The sequence below is a fragment of the Lissotriton vulgaris genome, chromosome 6 (genome assembly GCF_964263255.1).
Source record: "Lissotriton vulgaris chromosome 6, aLisVul1.2, whole genome shotgun sequence".
In the NCBI taxonomy this organism is placed as follows: Eukaryota; Metazoa; Chordata; class Amphibia; order Caudata; family Salamandridae; genus Lissotriton; species Lissotriton vulgaris.
The window spans coordinates 1,750,956,276-1,750,975,204 of record NC_141694.1 but is presented as its reverse complement, the minus strand read 5'-3'; the positions used below and the strand labels follow the sequence as shown (position 1 = coordinate 1,750,975,204).

Genomic DNA, 18,929 nt, shown 5'->3' with positions numbered 1-18,929 from the left:
TCTTTCCTCCAGAGACCAAAGACCCTTGATCTCCAGATCCCCCAGATGAGCACCCCACCCTAGGGTAGAGGCATCCATTATCACTGTGGCACCAATGGAGGAAGGTGGAAGGGCTTTCCTTGAGACAGATTGTCCTCCACGTTCCACCAAGACAGATTCACTGCAGCTTCTCTGGAGATCCTTACAGACTCCTTGAGATCTCCGTTGTGCTGATACCACTGCCTGCGGAGACACCACTGGAGCGCCCTCATGTGCCAGCGAGCATGGTTGACCAACAGAAAGCAGGAAGCGAACAGACCGAGCAAGCGAAGGACCTTCAGAACCGGAACAATCGCACCATTGTAAAACAAGGGAATAATTTCCTGAATGTCGAGAATCCTTTGTGGAGGCGGAAAAGCTTGACATACAGTGGTATCCAGTGCTGCCCCTATGAACAGGTTGCACTGTGAGGGCACCAGGTGAGACTTGGATACATTTATCGAAAAACCCAATTTGTACAACAGCTGGGTTGTAACCTGCAGATGATGACGCACCATCTCTGGCGACTCTGCTTTCAGTAGCCAGTCGTCCAGGTAGGGGAAAACCGGAATCTCCAACCTCCTGAGATGGGCAGTCACCACTGCCATCATCGTGGTGAAGACTCGAGGTGCAGTAGTAGGACCAAATGGTAGGACCGCAAACTAGTTGTGTTGCGAACCAACCGTAAACCGGAGATACTTCCTGTGCGACTTCAGGATTTGGATGTGAAAATACGCATCCTGCAAGTCGATGGACACCATCCAGTCATCTTGTTGCAGCGCCTGAAGAACCAGCGTTAGTATGAGCATCTTGAACCTCTCCTGCTTGAGAAACAGATTCAAGATTCTGAGGTCCAGGATAGGACGTAACCTGCCATCCTTCTTGGGGATCAGGGAACACCAGGAGTAGCATCCCTGACCCCTTTCCTGCTCCGGAACCACCTCTATTGCACCTTTTTGAAACCGAGCAAGAACCTCCTTCAGAAGGAGAAGTAAATGATCCTCTGTGCAAAACCCTTGGCAAGGAGGGTAAGGAGGAGGGAATTCCCTGAAGGGAAGGGCGTACCCATTTTCTACCAGATCTAAAACCCAAAGCTCCGAAGTGATCAATTTCCACTCTTGTAGAAAATGGGTAGGCCGGCCTCCCACGGGACCTACATGATCCAGGATAGCGGATCTAGGGCTGCTTTCCTGCATTACCAGGAAGGGTTGGGGAGGTAGAGGAGGAGAAGGAGGAAGAAGGCTGACGCCCAGTTCCTCGAAGGCGACCTCTGCCTTTACCCCTGTAGCTCCTATTTAAGGGGTTTTGTTGCCGTTGCTGAGTCTGTCTGAACCCACGAAAGGAAGACTTCCCAAAGCCATGGTATTGTTTATACCCATCCCCTCTTGTCTGAGTCTGCAGACCCAAAGACCCTGCTGTTGCCTTACTGTCCTTAAATCTTTGCAGGGCAGAGTCTGCCTTTTCACCAAAAAGTCTAGACCCATCAAACGGCAAATCAAGAAGAGCAGCCTGCACATCAGAAGAGAACCCAGAAGATCTGAACCAAGCGTGTGTCCTTGTCGCAATGGATGAACCCATCACCCTGGCAACAGAATCCGCCGTATCCAGGCCCGATTGGATGACCTGGCGAGTTGCAGCTTGAGAATCCACCAACACCTCACTCAGATTCCCCCTGTCCTCCTCAGACAACTTAGGAAGAGGCTGTTTAGCAGAGTCCATTAAGGCATGAATATACCTGCCCAAGAGACAAGTGGTGTTGGTAGATTTCAGTGCCATGCTAGCTGAAGAAAAGACCTTCTTCGAAGACTGTTCCAACTTCTTGGAATCCCTGTCTGCCGGAGCCTGCGGAAAAACCCCTGTATATTGCTTCGAACAAGAAGCCGGCACCACCAGACTCTCAGGGGAGGGGTGAGAAGAAAGGATTACAGGATCTCCAGGAGCAGGTCTATATCTTCTTGAGATTGACCTTGAAACCGCAGGAGCCAAAAGAGGGTTGCCCACACATCAAGGACCGAGGACGGAGAATAAAGCACTTCCGTGAGAAGATTAGGCTTATACTCCGTCATAGGAAGCTGCAAATCCAAAAGCTCTGCAGCCTTCCTAATAACTGTATGATAAGGAGCAACATCCTTCGAGGGGGAAGCCTTCTGAGAAGCAAAGTCCCATTCAGGAGAAGTGTCAAGTCCACTCGCCTCACACAAGTCCTCAAACACATCTTCTGTGTCATACACTTCTCTTTCCTCCATCTCTTCAGCCTTGTACTGCTCCTCCTCCAATAATCTCTGCGCTTCTCTCCTCGAGCGCATCTTCGGTTGCGGCGTCAGCAGCACCACACACGGCGTCGAAGGCTCCGGGAGCGGTGTCGAATGTGGATCCACTACAGTAGCCGGCGCCAATTGTATCCGAGAAGCTTCACGGGATGGAGCCAGGCATGGACCACACTGCGTTAACATCCTCGGAGCCAGAAAGTGCCAGGACGGCGTCGCTGCCATAAACGGAATAAAGGGGGCCTGAGGATACTGATGAGGCACACCCAAACTAAACGCCATAGGACCCAGGGGACCCAAAGGTGCACCAGAGGGGTACGAGGCCCTGGCGAACACACAATACACCGCATTCAGATAATGCGACAGATCCGAACCCGGCATCTGAAACTGAGGGTATGGAGCCGGTTGAAGATCCGAACAATGTACCTCTGGAGTCGGAGCCACTGGAGCCACAGGTGGAGCAACCGGAGCCGAACAAACCTCTGTATCAGCCGGATTCAACACACCTTCTGGAGTCAGTGAGAATCTCAGTGTCGATGCCTGCTCTGGAGTCCCTTTATATGAAGGAGAATGAGACGGAGTCACCTGAGGAGACACTGTAGGTGAAGGGGCAACAAAGTCCTTTTCTCGATGTCGAGGAGCAGGAGAAGGGGACCTCCACACCACAGCTTTCGAGGGCCGGCGTTGAGAAGCATGTCTCCTCTTCTTCTTTTGCTTCCTCTTGGAGTCATGCAACATCAATGACTTGGACTTTGGCCTTTTCTGACCCCTTTTTTTTCTTTTCTTGCCTTGGCCATATAAAGCTTGGCTTCTCGTTCTTTCAGAGCCTTAGGATTCATCTTCCTGCATAAAGAACAGCCCTCAACGTCGTGGTCAGAAGACAAACACCAAAGACAATCTTCATGCTGGTCAGTAATTGACATATGTCCTCCGCATTCCTTACAGGGCTTAAAGCCTGACTTCCTCCGGGCAGACATCACAAGAGAGAAAGAGATACAAACAAAATTACAAAGTATCCAGTTGAAGTATGGAGAGTCCCAGAAAAAAAACGTTAGCGTCGACAGCGTGGAAAAAAGGGAACTGACGTCATGACGCTGACGTGGTCCTCTTATGACTCCAGTGACATCATGCGGAGCCGCATACAGAGCCATGGCATTGTGACGGACTCGTCGGCATGGAGAGCTGGGAAAAAATTCAGTGGAATGCTGGCGCAGGGGATGAATGAATGAGAAATCACTTGTAAAGCGCCTGGTTACCCGAAGGCATCCCAGCGCTAAGAACGCTAAATCAGAATTATAGCGTGTCATATCAGGGGAAAAGAAAGGTTTTCAGCTGTTCCCGAAAGCAGTGGTGATTAGATTGGGAACAAATATGAAGGGGAAGCCGATTCCACAATTTGGCTACAGAATATGAGAACATACGACCTCCACTTCTTGTGCGTTCAACTCTCTGAACTATTAGAAGGTGTTTACCCTCTGATCTTAGGACTCTTTTAGGTTGGTAGGGGAGGATCATAGTCCGAACTAACCTAGATCCCTTTCCCTCAAGTGACTTATGTGTGATACACATAGCTTTAAATTAAATCATTTTATGGCTGGGAAGCCAATGAAGTGAGGCCAGAGCAGTATTTTAGTGGTATTTTAGTGGTATTTTAGCCCCAAGATAAATAGCATTCGCATAGTCTAGCCTAGATAGGATCAATGCTTGTATTAGTAGCCTTCTAGGCCAGGAAAGGCAGAATGGGGAGGATCTTTCTAATCATCCGCAGAAGGCCGTAGCAGGTCCCAGCCACTTTCTGCGCCTGTTCCTTGAAATCTAGATTAATATCGAGTATGACTCCTAAACTTTTTATAGACTTTTTGGGGGAGGGAGGGGGTTCTAAATTATGGGGGCACCAAGAGTCTATATTAAGTGGAGCCGTTTGCCGAGAAGCATAATTTCAGTTTGGCTCCATTGAGCTTCAAAAAGAAAACCTCGCCACTTTTTCCAGACAGGAATCCACAGGCAGATGTAACCATCAGAAATAACTATTTGTGGTCCTAAGTCACAACAACAACATATAGCAGCTAAGAAAGTACTGGATCAAAAAATGCTCTCTTACAAGATGTGTTCCTGGTGTGAACAGAAACTACATTATCAAATTAATATAGCTATGAGGAATCTTATTCTTATCTTGGTAAGGTGGTGTTAGTTTGCCAATGCTTACCTGTTGAATTCTTCAGTTTGGGTTACTCGCTGATCATAATTTGAGCTCTGCAGACACTCTTCCCAGCATCTTTGCACAGTCAGCTCCTCTATCTTTTGGTTGAAGTATGTATAATCTCCTTCATTGTACAGATTTAGCCTTTGGACCTGAATGTACAATGTAAACATAGCATAACAAAACAGTTCAGTAAGAGTCTTTTCGAAGATGTATCTTCCTTACTGCTCAAACTGAAATATCATTTGTAGAGAATGTATATACATGGAATCCTCTTGCCTGCAGTAGCTTTGGGTGCAATGTATAGAATGTACTAGGCTATATGACATATCATGGCTAAGTGTTGATGAGCTGAATGCAGACAAAACTCGTAGAAGAAACAATCTGTTTGTTACACGACTCAATGTGTTACATGCTTACTGCTTGCATGTGATGTAACATGCAGGTCATACGTTTGAATTTTGGCAAAGACAACTCAACCTTTCATCCAAAGTAGAAGGGCAAACGGAATGTCATTAAGTTGGGCAACAGTAACACATGTTCTGTACAACACAAACAGCAGCAGTGCTGATAAAAAAATCAAGTTAATAATCTGCCTTGAAATTGTCATAAAATTAACAACTATACATGTTTGCATAATGCATGCACCTATGTTAAATGTTTGCCTATTTTATTCAATTTTTGTGTACATAGTTCCAATTCCGAGAATCGACTACTTGGCATTCCCAGGAGATTGTTCAAAGCGATGGTCACGAAATCAAATGTAAAGGAGATTAACACTCTCAGAGTCATAGAAGTCGATTGTCACACCCTCATTCTTACAAAGAGAAGTTGACACTTGCGTTTTAAGAATGTTCATTTGTTTTAACATTATAGCAATTATTGATCAATGTTGGGTCCATTTAGTGATCATTGTCTATGGATCATTGTCTATATAACGAAGGCATTTAATGAGTGTCTCACTTCTGGCCCAATGTCAGATTAATGTATCTTTCCTCTCAGTTAGTTGATTTTTACTTTCTCTTCTACTTTTGTCTTGGTATGGCTCAGAGGTGGATTGAACTAAATTTATACCCATTCATTATGTATGTATATGTATATTATCTCGAACTAGGTCTGTAGTGTTTCTTTTTTCTGTGTTTTTAAACACCAGCCTTCTTCTTGTAAATGTTGAAATACATTTAGTGGTCTTTTCTCACTGCTTTATTGCCCTTATTTTCACAGCGAGCAACATAGAAGCCATATACTCATTGCTGCGTTGAAACGTCCATTCCTCGACTGAATCTCTGATTCTATTGTACTGTATTCTGTTCTGGATTCTGCAACACAGAATTTCACCATCTGGGTCTTTTTTATTTGTACACTGACTGAAGATCTATTTAATGTATTGACTATGCAATGTTACCACATCAGAAAAGCCTTCTGGTGTGGGAATATAACTTTTACCTTTTTGTTGAGTGGCCCAATAATTTCTGATATGTGCTGAGCCTCTTGTTACCGGACATGATGGAATTATGAGTTTGTGTATTTTATCGCACCTAAACTTTACTGCATACACTAACTGCATCCCCCGTTAAATGTTGCGACATGAAGATTTTTATGTAGAAACGGTTGTATGGCATTACAACGCGGGCTTTTAACACACGTGCCATTACAACGCTGTTTTTACAACGGAAGTCGTTACAACGACTTGCGCTGTAAGCGCTGGATAGTGGAATAGTTTAATTTTCTATTCCAACCTCAGCCCACGTTACAGTAGGGAAGGTGTTGGAATAGAAAATTAAACTATTCCCTATCCAACAGCGCCCTCCAGTGCAAGTCGTTGTAAGGACTTGCGTTGTAATAGCAGCATTGTAATGGTAGCACGTGTTAATACCAGCGTTGTAAAGGCTGTTCCCCGCGGAAGCACCAAAGACTGCATGCTCTGGCATTTTAGCTGGAAGATTCATAGTAGGCGCTATCTATCACACCCAATACATAACTAACCCCTCTGCATCATTAATTATCGGGTGTGATAAAAATAACACCTAACATATGGCCACTCGTAATGAGGGCCTTTTTGGGAATAAGGATTTCTTAACAAAACTGGTCTTCCTCCACCAGGAGTGAGATCTCTTACAGAAAGAGATGACATAGGACAATTGTGGTGGATAATTCTTGCATGGTAGCACTTTACAAAACAGGACACATTGTATTAGACATTTTCCTCAATCAGGGACAGCTGGAGAATATTATGCAATTTTCTTGGTGAGTATCATAAGCGTCAAACTGCTTTTGCTACTATTGCTCTGCAAATGGATAAGCAAGACTCTGCAAACGTCCCTCTTCAAGAAGAATGAGGTTGAGAAGCTTGCTCTGTGATGAAGCACAGTCTTTGAACGTATGGCCTGCAAAGACCAATATCCCATTAGATTTTATTTAGGAATGCTATAGCATGTTGTTAGGTGGAAGCTTTGCACAGCAAAGTGGCAACAGATGCATTGGGCATATAGGTATTGTAGGTGATGGGATTATTGGTCCCATATACTAAATGCTTTTTGTGTATATATTAGCTGGTCACTTGTTTTCAACTGTGAGAGAATGGTTGAATATGTTTAACCTTGTTCAATGAACATCATATGCCTCCTGTGTTGTACTGTGTTGTACTATACCTGCTCTGCCGGCAACCCACATGTCCGCACGATGTCGTCCATCAAGGTCTCCATGACCATCATCCCCTGGGGAGCACCAAAGCCTCGTAAACCTGTGTTAGAGGGCAGATTTGTCTTACACAAGTAGCCCACACCTCTGATAATGGGAATGTTGTATGCATTTTCCATGCAGCTCAAAGTTTTGTTCATGATCTGGTGAGTCAAACAAAACAATGAGATGTTTTAGTAGGGGAGACAGATACTGTGAATCTCAAAAATCTCGAAAGTGGCAGAAATCCCACAACTGAAAATATGTCTAACTTAAATGAAATGGAAAGCAATAGTATAACCAATAAGCTATTGCATTTGAAATACCGGCAAAAGACAGTTACCAACTAGAAATGGAATTAACTTTAGTAGTTAATGTTACATGTAAAGCTCTCGAAGCGGCGCAGTAACAAAACAATGTAGATAAATAAATGAAATCATCACATTGTAAGTACCAGTGGACACTATACTGGAAAGAGGCACATTTATCAAGGTACAAAAACACCTAGTACAAGGAAGAATTTTCAACAAAATTCATTAGGTTGAGTCAAGTAGCAGCCATTGTCTACTCATAATATACATTGGATACAGCTTTAAAAATCCTTACTCTAGGCCACATGCACCTCATCCTGTTCCATGTAGCACAGAGGTAGGAGTAAATGGGAGAACAGAAAGATTATGTCAAGCATGATGCATGCAAGAACATTAGTAGTCTGTGTCCTGGATTGCATTCCTTCGTAAAGGACGGTAAACTAGCCATTCCTACATCTGTAGATAATGGTATAAAGTTAAAGTTCTACAATATAGCAACCTGCACCACTGCCACTGGATGTATTAACTAAAGTGCGTGTGCACTCTCCTTTAAGCATGGTAAAATAGGCTTATACACAAGTGGCACATTTAATTTACTTGTAAGCCCTTAGTAAAGTGGTAATACATGTACAAAGGGCCTGTAAATTAAATGCTACTAGTCCATCAACTGTTGTTTTTGCATTTGTCACCCCGAGAGGGACGGGTATGCTCAGACGTGAGTCCTGTGCTCTCCATGCCACTGAAATCAAGCTATCCTGGCTGAAAAGGGCTGTAAGTCCGAAACCGGTCCTATGATGCTTGTTTTCAGTTCAGGGAGGACCTGGCTTGGCAGTTCGGGCTGGACTGTTCCCATGGGGCACAGGCCCAAGACTGATTTGCATATGGCTGGGTTTAAACTGGAATGGCATGGTGAGGAAAAAAACAGATGGATTTAGGCCCAGATCTCTGTACTGGGGTGAATGTATGACATTGTTCTGCATTCTGTCCATCAACTGTTGTTTTTGCATTTGTCACCCCGAGTGGGACGGGTATGCTCAGACGTGAGAAGACGTGAGACGGGTATGCTCAGACGTGAGTCCCGTGCTCTCCATGCCACTGAAATCAAGCTATACTTGCTGAAGAGGGCTGTAAGTCCGAAACCGGGCCTAGGATGCTTGTTTCCAGTCCAGGGAAGACCTGGCTTGACATTTCAGACTGGACTGTTCCCATGGGGCACAGGGTCAAGACTGATTTGCATATGGCTGGGTTCAAACTGGAATAGCATGGTGAGCAAAAAAACGATGGATTTAGGCCCAGATCTCTGTACTGGGGTCAATGTATGACATTGTTTGCATTCTGTCCATCAACAGTTGTTTTTTCACTAGTGGGTCTGCAGCACTAATTTTGTCGCCCTCTGAAGTAATATTTTTAAACAAGTCTAAGGCATGCCACTGCAGCCTGTGGTATAAACTGCCAAGTTGACTTGGCAAAATAACTGTTTTGCTAGGCCAAGGCCTTCCTTTTTAGTACATATAAGTCACCCCCAAGGTACGCCCCAGACAGCCAAGAGGGCAGGCTGCAGTGTATTTAAAAAGTTAGACATGTACTTTTAAGGTCTCCATGTTCTGGCAGTGAAACATTTCTTAAGTTTTGTTTTTCACTACTGTTAGGCCTCGCTCTCCCATTGGATAGTATTGGGTAACATTATTACCTTCAATAAGATATAACTTTGGATTGGCTGACCTCCTGTTCTGAGCTATGGGGGCACAATAAACGCCATGCAACTGCCCAGCTGAACTGTAGCGACTGAACCCGCCTGGACATGCCTGAGCCCTGCTGGCAATTGCTAGAGTGAGTCCCTGATCCTCAAGAGGTGACTCCCAAGGTCCTAGGTCCTTGGCTGGCATCTGAGTAAGTCCTCTGAAGAAAAGGGAGAAATCGTCATCCATCCGCGATGACCGCCAATGCGAACCTCTGTGAACCCGGTTCTTCATGATACAGCGACCACTAGTGACCTCCAACAATGTGAGATCTATACTTCACGCTGCAGCATCAACAACCCACAGTGACCATGAAGCTCCAGCAATGGCTGTCAATGACACCCACAAGATCTTTGCGCTTTAGCGTGCAGGATGCCCGGTCTGCTCTTCGCACTGCAGCAATTACCATCCACAACAATCTCCCTTCTCCTAGCGGCCTCTTCCACCAAAAACTGGACTTATTCAGTGGAACTAACCTGGTCCCTGTATCCAGCCCACGCTCTATCATTGTCATCCTGACCTTGCAACTTTCCCCCTTTCTAGCACAACCAGATGACCGAAAGTGGCAATCTGTGCTTTTAGTCATTATACATACCTAAATCTTTGAAACTGCATATCGTCGATTGTACTGATTGGACTTTTGCTATTTTGGTCTCAAATTATTTATTATATTTGTAAGGAAATACCTATTTTTTATGGTCACCCCCGAGTTTTTTGACTGATGCTACTGTTTTTTTTGGCTCTGAGAGTGCACTGAGGCTTGCTAACCAGACCTCAGTGCCAGTGTCCTGACCCTAAAAGTGTATGTTGAAATGGGGGTGGTTAATTTACCTGCAAGCTCCTAGTAAATGGTACCCGGTTACCCAGTGCAGTAAGCTAGAGGGGTACCCCAGGGCTTGCATCATTGAATGTGCCAACCTGGAGGTCCCCCCAGTAAAACAAGTCCCCACAGTCCACCACTACAAACTGGTAGGGTAGCCCTGCACTGCTTCCACTGTACATGTGTGTAGGTCATCCCTCTGGCAGCCTACTGAACCCTAAAGTCAGGGTACAACATATGACACAGGTAACACATGCACTTTACATGTCCTGGCAATAAAACATTCAAATCTACTGTTTTACCGTTGAACAAAAGGTTGCACAATTGGTAAATACAGGGTTACACGCTGACCCCCTCAACTGTGCTAACTCCTGAACGGTGCGATTCCAAGGTATCACACAACTCGTTACATTAAGCCTGACTTGTATTTCAAGTCAAAATTAATGTAACTTGTTGCAGTGCGCAGCTTTAGCAATACTCCTGTGCCTTCCCAGGCACACATGAAGCCTGCTCCAGGAGAAAGCTTGCTGTCCTCCTGGACAGACGCGCCAATGACTGCCAGACAGAAGGCCAATATAGATATTGCAGGCCAGGGAACTGTCACCTACCTACTGCAGGAAGTCTCTTAGGAGTTAGCCTCACAAGCCAGGCTTCAAAGGTTATGCTGCCTTTAAAAAGCAGATGTGGGACACCAGGGGGAGGGCTGCCCCATTGCTGAGACATGCAGGCTGGCATGGAGAGCAAAGAGGAGGAAACCAGTTGCCAAACTTGTTTTCCCAGGGGCAAGTAGACCTGAGGTAGCCATATCCCAGGGGTGTGCTAGTGAGGTCGCTACACCAGGAGATGGGTCTCGCTATCTTGACAGTGGACAGAATGGTGCATCCTGGGATAGCCAAATGCCACATTCCACTGTAAGTGGTCACCAGGTGGGGGAACCTGGTAGCCCATTGGTACCAACTGCATCCTGCCCTGAGGTAATTTTCCATGAATAAGAGGTGCACCCCTGGCACCCAGACCTGAGATCCCAGCCGACTTAGAAAGAACCGAGAAAGGCCTGCCCTGCTGCCCAGAGGGACCAGAAAAGAGAGATTGCACAGGCGAGGACTGCAACTGCTGCATCAGGTATCTAGCAAAAGAGAGGGACTGAACCTGCCAAATCCTGCTCAAGTAGAAGTTGTCTCCAGAGTCCAGTCAAGCCAAACTAACTCTTAGGGTCAGCTGACTGGCCTCATGTTTGAAGCAAAGAAACACAACAGCTAAAGAAGCCTGCTGGGTCAAGTTGGTAGTCCAAAGTCTCCAAGCAGCTGCTACCACCAACGTGCAGCACTGAAGACCAAGAATCGAAGCAAAAAAGGTGCAAATGTGGTTGCTAAATCTTGGAGTGCTGTCAGAGAGATGCTTGGACCCTAAGAAGGTGAGTTATTAACTCATGAAGGATTGGCCTGTGACCGCAACAATGGCCAACTGGTAATCCAGTGGTGACTGGTCTTCAACCAGAACATAGAGGACTTTGTGGGCCGCCAAATCTGCAACCAAGACCTCTTCACTATATTTGTGGACCGAGGAATCACTGCAGGAAGACCCCCATTGACCGCGTCACATCCACAGCATCCTTAAAATATCTTCAGCATCCTTCACCCCCTGCATCAGCACCACTCCATTGGACTCCATTGCAACACAGATAAAGTGTCTGGAACTGCTGAAGGACTGCTCCTCTGGTGAAGGTAGATGTTTGTGAGGACATTGCCTGTCCCCCGGCCTAGCTCCCTGCTGGATTTGGTCACCTCAAGCACTTCTAATCGACCACATTGACACCTAAGTTTTCTTTTAAAAAGTTCCTAAGTGTCCAGTTCATCAACTTTGCCAAGGCTTGTTCATGGTTGAGTGAAATTGCACTGATTTATAATTCATTTAAAATCTGGGGGGCATATTATCAACAGAATGTGATAATAATCACAAAGCGCGCTTAGCGCATCTTTTACTATCGCCGGCTATCACTGGATTGCATCACCATGTTAGCGGCGTATTAGCAACACTTTGCTCAGAGGCGATGTAAAATCCAGTGATAGCGGTGAAAACCAGCAATAGCGCGAGTAATCCAGCGATATTTTCACAGCGCTAATGTAAAGCTTGCTAATAGGCAGGTGTAGACTCAGCCTGACAATCCACCTCCCATTGACCAGATGGTTTAGTCAGGTTCCACGAGGTCCGGTTGAGGGAGAACCTAGGTGCTGAGCGGGTGTCAGGCGTCGCGGGCGGTGTGCCATTTTCGCCTCCACCCCCCTCCCGAGACCTATGGGGCGTGGATCTTTTAATTAACAAACTATACAGGTTCCTCTGATTTTGAGGGAATTCCCACAACTTGTTAGTTTGTTTTTTGCACTTATTAGTTTTTTTCCACTCAATTTGAACTTTCACGTCCTCTGGTAAGGGTGGGCCTTAGCGCGCCCACACCGCCGAGGTACACTCCCCATGGTCCTGAAGAAAGCCCAGTAAATAACACATAACCGGCAGAAACATGTCGACCCCACTTTAAGTGGAAATACCCAAACAATTTATTTGGTAATTTCCCAAAACATACTATTAATATGTCAGGCTGACCACTGAATAAAGTTTTTACGTGGTATTCAACCTTGACATTTTTAAACTCACATCTTTTCACATTACTGTCACAAAACCAGCTTCGCAGTATTCTGGCGTTGTAGCACACCAGGGAGGCATTCGGCTTCTCCTGGTGTGCCCGATGATGAAGCATGTCACCACCCAGAGTGGTGAGTGAGGGCTTCCTGTAAACTCCAATTTGATTTACTAGTTTCACCTATCTTTCGTATTTGTGCTCACACATCTATTATGACTGACACTCTTTTGTTGTTTGACAAAGTCAGGTTTTAATCAGGCGTTGAATACCAGCGATAACCGCAGGTAGCGCAACTTTTATTATCACTTTGCGGGTCCGGGGCCACATTGGTACTAGAGGGAAGTTGTGTTTGCGACTGTTTCCATGTTGTTTTAGTGAGGAACGCCTACTTTGCATATCATTAGCGATAAATATCGCTGACATGCAAAGCGGCAAAAAAAACGGCTGCTCAGCAAGAGCTTGTTAGCGAGTCCTTGTTGATAGTGCAATAGGAAAATCTCCGCTTTTCTGGCGATATGTGCCAGAAAAGGGGCAAAACTTCTCTTGATAATATGCCCCTATATGTACAGAAACCTCTGGTGGATCTTTTTCATTCTCGTGTCTAAATTCTTATAAAAATATAACCTATTTTTAGTCTTGGATTTCTTTAATGTTATGTCGATTTCTAATTCACTTGCTTTGGTGCTGTTAAAATTCTTAGCACTTACACCTCTATGTAAGCCTTGCTGCGCAGTGGTACAGCCACCCACTATTGAGCTGAGGGGTTGACAGATGAAACACAAAGGTCATATAGGGGTTGGTGAGTGTATTACATGGAGAGGTTGCACTACCACACCATATAATACACCCATTTCCTCTCAATATTTTACTCTAGATTTCAAAATTGGTGTGGCATTTTTATTGTGTTATGTTTTCACTTTATTACTGTTTATGTCCTGACCGCCAAACTACAAGAGGGTTAAGCACAGGTCAATTTACTCAGTTTTGTGGTTCACTCTAACAAGGTTTGTGGGTGTTGATCGAGAAGGGCTTTCACCCCACCTTAATAAAATTACAATATTTAACATCAGACATATATATTAGAAGGGAAAATAATTTGTAGTTAGTACTACAGTTCTACAGATCTGTGACTGGGGGTGAATGTTTTGCCATTGTGCAACATTCCGTCCATCCTCTTGTGTTTTGCTGTTCACCCTATGTGGGAAGGGTATGCCCAGACATGGGTCCCATGCTCACTAAGCCACTGGAGTCAAGCTATCCTGGCTGAAGACGGCTGATAGCCAGAAACCGGTCCTAGGATGCTTGATTCCAGTCCAGGGAAGACATGGCTTGGCAGTTCGGGCTGGACTGTTCCCATGAGGCACAGGGTGAAGACTGATTTGCATTTGGCCATGTCTGAACTGGGGTGGCTTGGTGAGCAAAATAACAATGGATTTAACCCAGATCTGTGACTGGGGGTGAATGTTTTGCCATTGTGCAACATTCTGTCCATCCTCTTGTGTTTTGCTGTTAGTACTACAGTTGCCATAATTTTTAGTGAGAAATGTGGTCAAATGTATCTTTGACTTAACTCACAAATTGACTGACAAATCCTACATATAATACAGAATCCCTACCACCATCAGAATGAAGATAAAATGTTTCATTGTCGTAAATGCTATGTCATGAGCATCTGGGGCTATATAAGTTAAACAGTCTTGTGTTTTTGCTAGGGTTGACTCAAAATGTCGACTGGCCAAGAAAGAGTTGTCAATGATCCAACCATCTGGGCAGCTCCAGAGAAGCAGAAATATAAGCACCTGAAGAGGCCTGCTACATGTGGTTCAGTAGACGACTACCTCAACTTTTGAACCTGTGCATATGGAAGACCCTGCTCTCTGAGAAAAAGGAATTCTGAACCAGGTGGTGCTAGGCTGTGATAGCGCTGGCCCAGTATCTCAGTTGCAAAATACTGGACACTACATTACTCACAGCTGTTAGTCATTGTCGCACTTCATAATTGTATCAGAAACACCACCTATGTTAATCTAATCCTGTGGCTCAATGTTGTGCTAATACATGTAGTCTAAGACATCATATTTCCAACTGTCCATTATTCAGAAATGGCAAGAACATGTGCAACCTTCAGTGACCACTGAATTGAAAATGCTAAATTCAGTTATCACGTCCCTAAGTCCAAAGAACATTTATATTGATAGTCCTTTTCATACTTCTTGGTTTCATGGGCATCTCCTTCATCACCAGTATTCCATCTATTTCATGCTTCTGAGTTTCAAGGATGTCTAAATAAAATATTTTAGTTTAACTTTATCATTCAGGCCAGTTAGGGATAAAGCATTTTAGCATTGTATCTAGTAAAGTTTTCATCTTTTTAATACATTCCCTATATCCCCCTCTCTTTTTGGAGCTGCAACTTGTTCTAGAATCTAAAAACGTATTTGGCTGATGTTATGTCCAGATGTCTTTCAATGGACTGCGAATAGTGCTTTAGGGTTAAGGGCGCTTATATTGCTTTTATGTTCAGTCTATCTTGTTTTTCCTATAGGTGATGCTTTAGAAACATAAATGTTTCCATAAGGACATTTAATAACAGATATGCAGTGTGTTGTATCAAAGTGATCAATTGTTTTAAGGGTTTGTTTTCTCCTGTGACTCAGTAAGTCAAACTGGTACCTCTAATGATGTTACAATGCACACAGTTCAGCAGGGGAAAGTGTATTTTTTCCATGCTTTGAATCCACTTTGTGTCTTGGTACTTGAAGTTTCTAATCTAATGTCAATATATTTTATGTTCTCCTTCATGAAATAACTAAATGTTGGAGGTTATCCAGAACACAACTTTTTCAACTGTTTTTCATTTTTTTTATGAACTTTCAATCTTTTAAGACCAAGGGTCTAATTTAGACCTAGGCAGACGGCTCACTCCATCACAACTGTGACGGATATACCATCTACCAAAATACAAATCCCATTATTTCCTACAGGATTTATGTTTTGGCAGACGGAATATCCGTCTTTGTTGTGACAAAGTAACCCATCCGCTAAGTTTTTATTCTTGATAGTTTGTATCAAAACTTCTCTGCCAAAAACACTTTTTCGCTTTCCTACTTTACAAAGGGAATATATTTTCTCAAAAATGACTCACTGAGTGCAGCTAGTAGGCCTTTTTTACATACTAGCCAGAATCCAAAAGACGCACAAGACAGGAAAAGAAAGGATACACTAAGGAGCAAGACAAGAAACTTGGAAAATATTTTCATTTGTGTTCCTGTCCCTCTTTTGCTCACTATATGCGTTCTACATTGTTCTCTATGTCCCGATTCTGGAACATCATTGTAAGATCCACATCAAATACTCTCAGGAGACATGAAAAGTTGTAGAATCCACTTTATTAGGTTTCTAGTAACAGAGCCCCCATCCAATGCACACACCTGGCAACTGTCATCTGAAACTCAGCAGAGCACAGCACAGTGTAGCCAATGTTCCAGATTCCATGCAGAGTTAAAGGGCAACAGTACATTAATACAAACCCCTATATACTTAAGACACTACATTACCTTCCCCCTAATAAAACTGCAACCAACAGCAATAAAATAGCGACACCAAATAAAACAAAGAACAAACCAAATGATAACAGATAGACTCCTTCAAACAAAATCATTTAGTTTGGAAGGACGTCTAACCGTTCTTTTGGGTCTTCCACACCATGACAAACCCAAAGTATGGGAAGATGAAGTGGAGGATTGAGGAGATACTGAGCACGGTACCTCTTGCGAAACACATTTAGACACTCTATTCAAATTCCAAACTCTAAGATCATTTGTCTTAATAGCATTCTTAAAAATCTTTATGACTTTGAAAGGTTTACTAAATTTGGAAACACCAGAGTCAAGGCGGGGAGACCTGATTTTAACCCAATCTCCCACAGAAACTAATGTTCTCTTTGTGGCCTTACGATTGTCAAACCACTCTTTGCGCTTATTCACCACCTTTGACTGTTTCTCCTTCCATCCCTCAATCTTGTCAACATTTCCATCCACCAACATTCTTTTTGTCAAGACCCAAGAAGGACACACTTCAACATTAGGCATTCTGTCCTAAAAAGTCTGAAAGGCGAGACCCCTGTGGAGGAGTGTGGAGGAGTGAATCTATACTCCCTTACTTTCTTTCTCATTGCCAGTTCCCAGTTATTACCCGAAGCAGAGGCCAACTGTAAACACTCTTTTAATACCTTGACAAACCTTTCCACAATTCCATTGCATTCAGGGCGATAGTGAGCTGCTCTCTTATGCCTTACCCCTCTCGAGGAAAGAAAATTCTCAAAAGCTTTCGAAGTAAATTGAACACCATTATCCGACAATAAAGATGATGGAAAGCCTTCCCTTTCAAATAACTCATCCAAAAAATCAATAACAACTTAATATCAATTGATATATCACTCCAGGGACCAGCAGAAGGCTCTCTTTTGACCATAGGCTGCGTCCTGCACTTTAATATCTTATCACTGCTAGAACACTCAGGACAATCTCTAACCACTCTCTCAACATGTGAATCCACACCGGGCCACCAATACACCTCTCTAATCCTCTCTTTGGTTTTCACTATGCCCATGTGACTCGAGTGTGCGCGTTGTAGCAAAGGACCCCTTAGATCCTGCGGTAGGACCAACTTGCTACCTCTTAAAAGAATGCCATCGAAGACAGACAACTCATCCTTGACTTGCCAAAACCCTCTGACTTCATCACTACAGTCTTTCTTGTCACACCACCGTCCGCAAACCAAAGAAATTACCTCCTGTAACACTTTATCTTTTAAAAGTGAGTCCTTCCAAACCTTTTCAGAGATTATATCTTCACTGATGACACAGACATTAACCTCTTCACTGAGCTCTTCCCCTGCGAACCAATCACATTCAGCGTCAACAGAGGTTTCCACATCATCATTTGTATCTCCCAACTTGGACAAACAATCTGCTAATTTGTTGCCCACTCCAGGAAGATAGTTCACCTCAAAATCAAACTCCTGCAGCGCCACAACCCACTTTCTTATGCGATGAGAGACCAGATCAATTCCCTTTTTGATAAAACCCCCTTCAAAGGATTGTGATCCGTCAAAACTGAAAAGGAACAACCCCATAGAAACTTGCGAAGTTTTCGTATAGCCCAATAAATTGCAAGAGCCTCCCTCTCTATAACTGAATAATTAAACTCAGCCTCTCTCAATGGTCTAGACAGAAATAATATAGTCTTATCCTCTGCTTCACCTTTCTGCATTAAGACAGCTCCTATGCCCTTTGAGCTTGCATCAGTCATCACAAAAGAATGTTTCTTAGGGTCGAAGCTCCCTAAAACAGGAGCCTTGTTCAATTGAACCTTCAGGTATTGAAACTCCTTTTCACACACCTCACTCCAGATGAACTCACAACCCTTTTTTATCAGACATCTTAAATGTTCCATGACACTAGCAAAGTTATGAATGTATTTATGATAAAACTCTACCATTCCCAAAAACTTCACCAGTTCATCTTTATCTCGGGGAGATCTCAAATTTGAAATAGTGTTGACTAAGGCTGGTTTTGGCTCAATCCCCTTAGAAGAGACTAGATGACCTAGGTACTCTATTTGTGCAATGTTGAAACAACACTTATCAGCTCTTAAAGTCAGGCCTGCATCACACAACCTTTTCAATACAGAACTCAACCTACCATCATGTTCACCCAAATTCGTGCCAACAACCAGAACGTCATCTGGATAAACGCGTACCCCATCTATGCCTTTTAATATATGTTCCATCACCCTCTGAAAAACAGAGGCTGCGGAGATGAGGCCAAAGGGCATCCTCACAAACTTAAATGTGCCAAACGGCGTCACAAATGCGGTGAGATCCTGAGATAACGGATGTAATCTAACCTGATGGTAGGCCGAAGTAAGATCGAGCGACGAAAAGTGTTTAGCACCATCTAAAGAACACATCATCTCACTAATGTTTGGGAGAGGGTAGTGATCAACGACAACCGCCTTATTTAGCTCCCTTAAATCCACACAAAGTCTGGCCTCTCCATTGGCCTTACGAGCCATCACAATGGGAGAAAGCCATTCCGTAGCTTCCACCTCTTGTATGACCCCATTAGCGATCAATTTGTCAAGTTCAACCTTCATACTCTCCTTTGCCTGAAGAGGCACATTGCGAACTTTGGCTACTTTAGGGATCGCAACCTTCTTCAACTTAATGTGATGGAAATAATTTTTAAGACAACC

At 44.0% G+C, this 18,929-nt stretch overlaps 1 protein-coding gene across 1 annotated transcript in view; it reads right to left on the bottom strand.

Moving 5' to 3' along the window:
* The window catches only part of LOC147709413 (xanthine dehydrogenase/oxidase-like), a 1,362,843-nt gene that overhangs the window by 532,159 nt on the left and 811,755 nt on the right, over positions 1-18,929 (bottom strand). Inside the window, exons 24-25 of the mRNA XM_086927983.1 lie at positions 7,137-7,328; positions 4,492-4,637 (exon numbers count right to left, since the gene is read on the bottom strand). Coding sequence (XP_086784109.1) covers positions 4,492-4,637; positions 7,137-7,328 — 338 coding nt within the window. The remainder of the gene's footprint in view (positions 1-4,491; positions 4,638-7,136; positions 7,329-18,929) is intronic.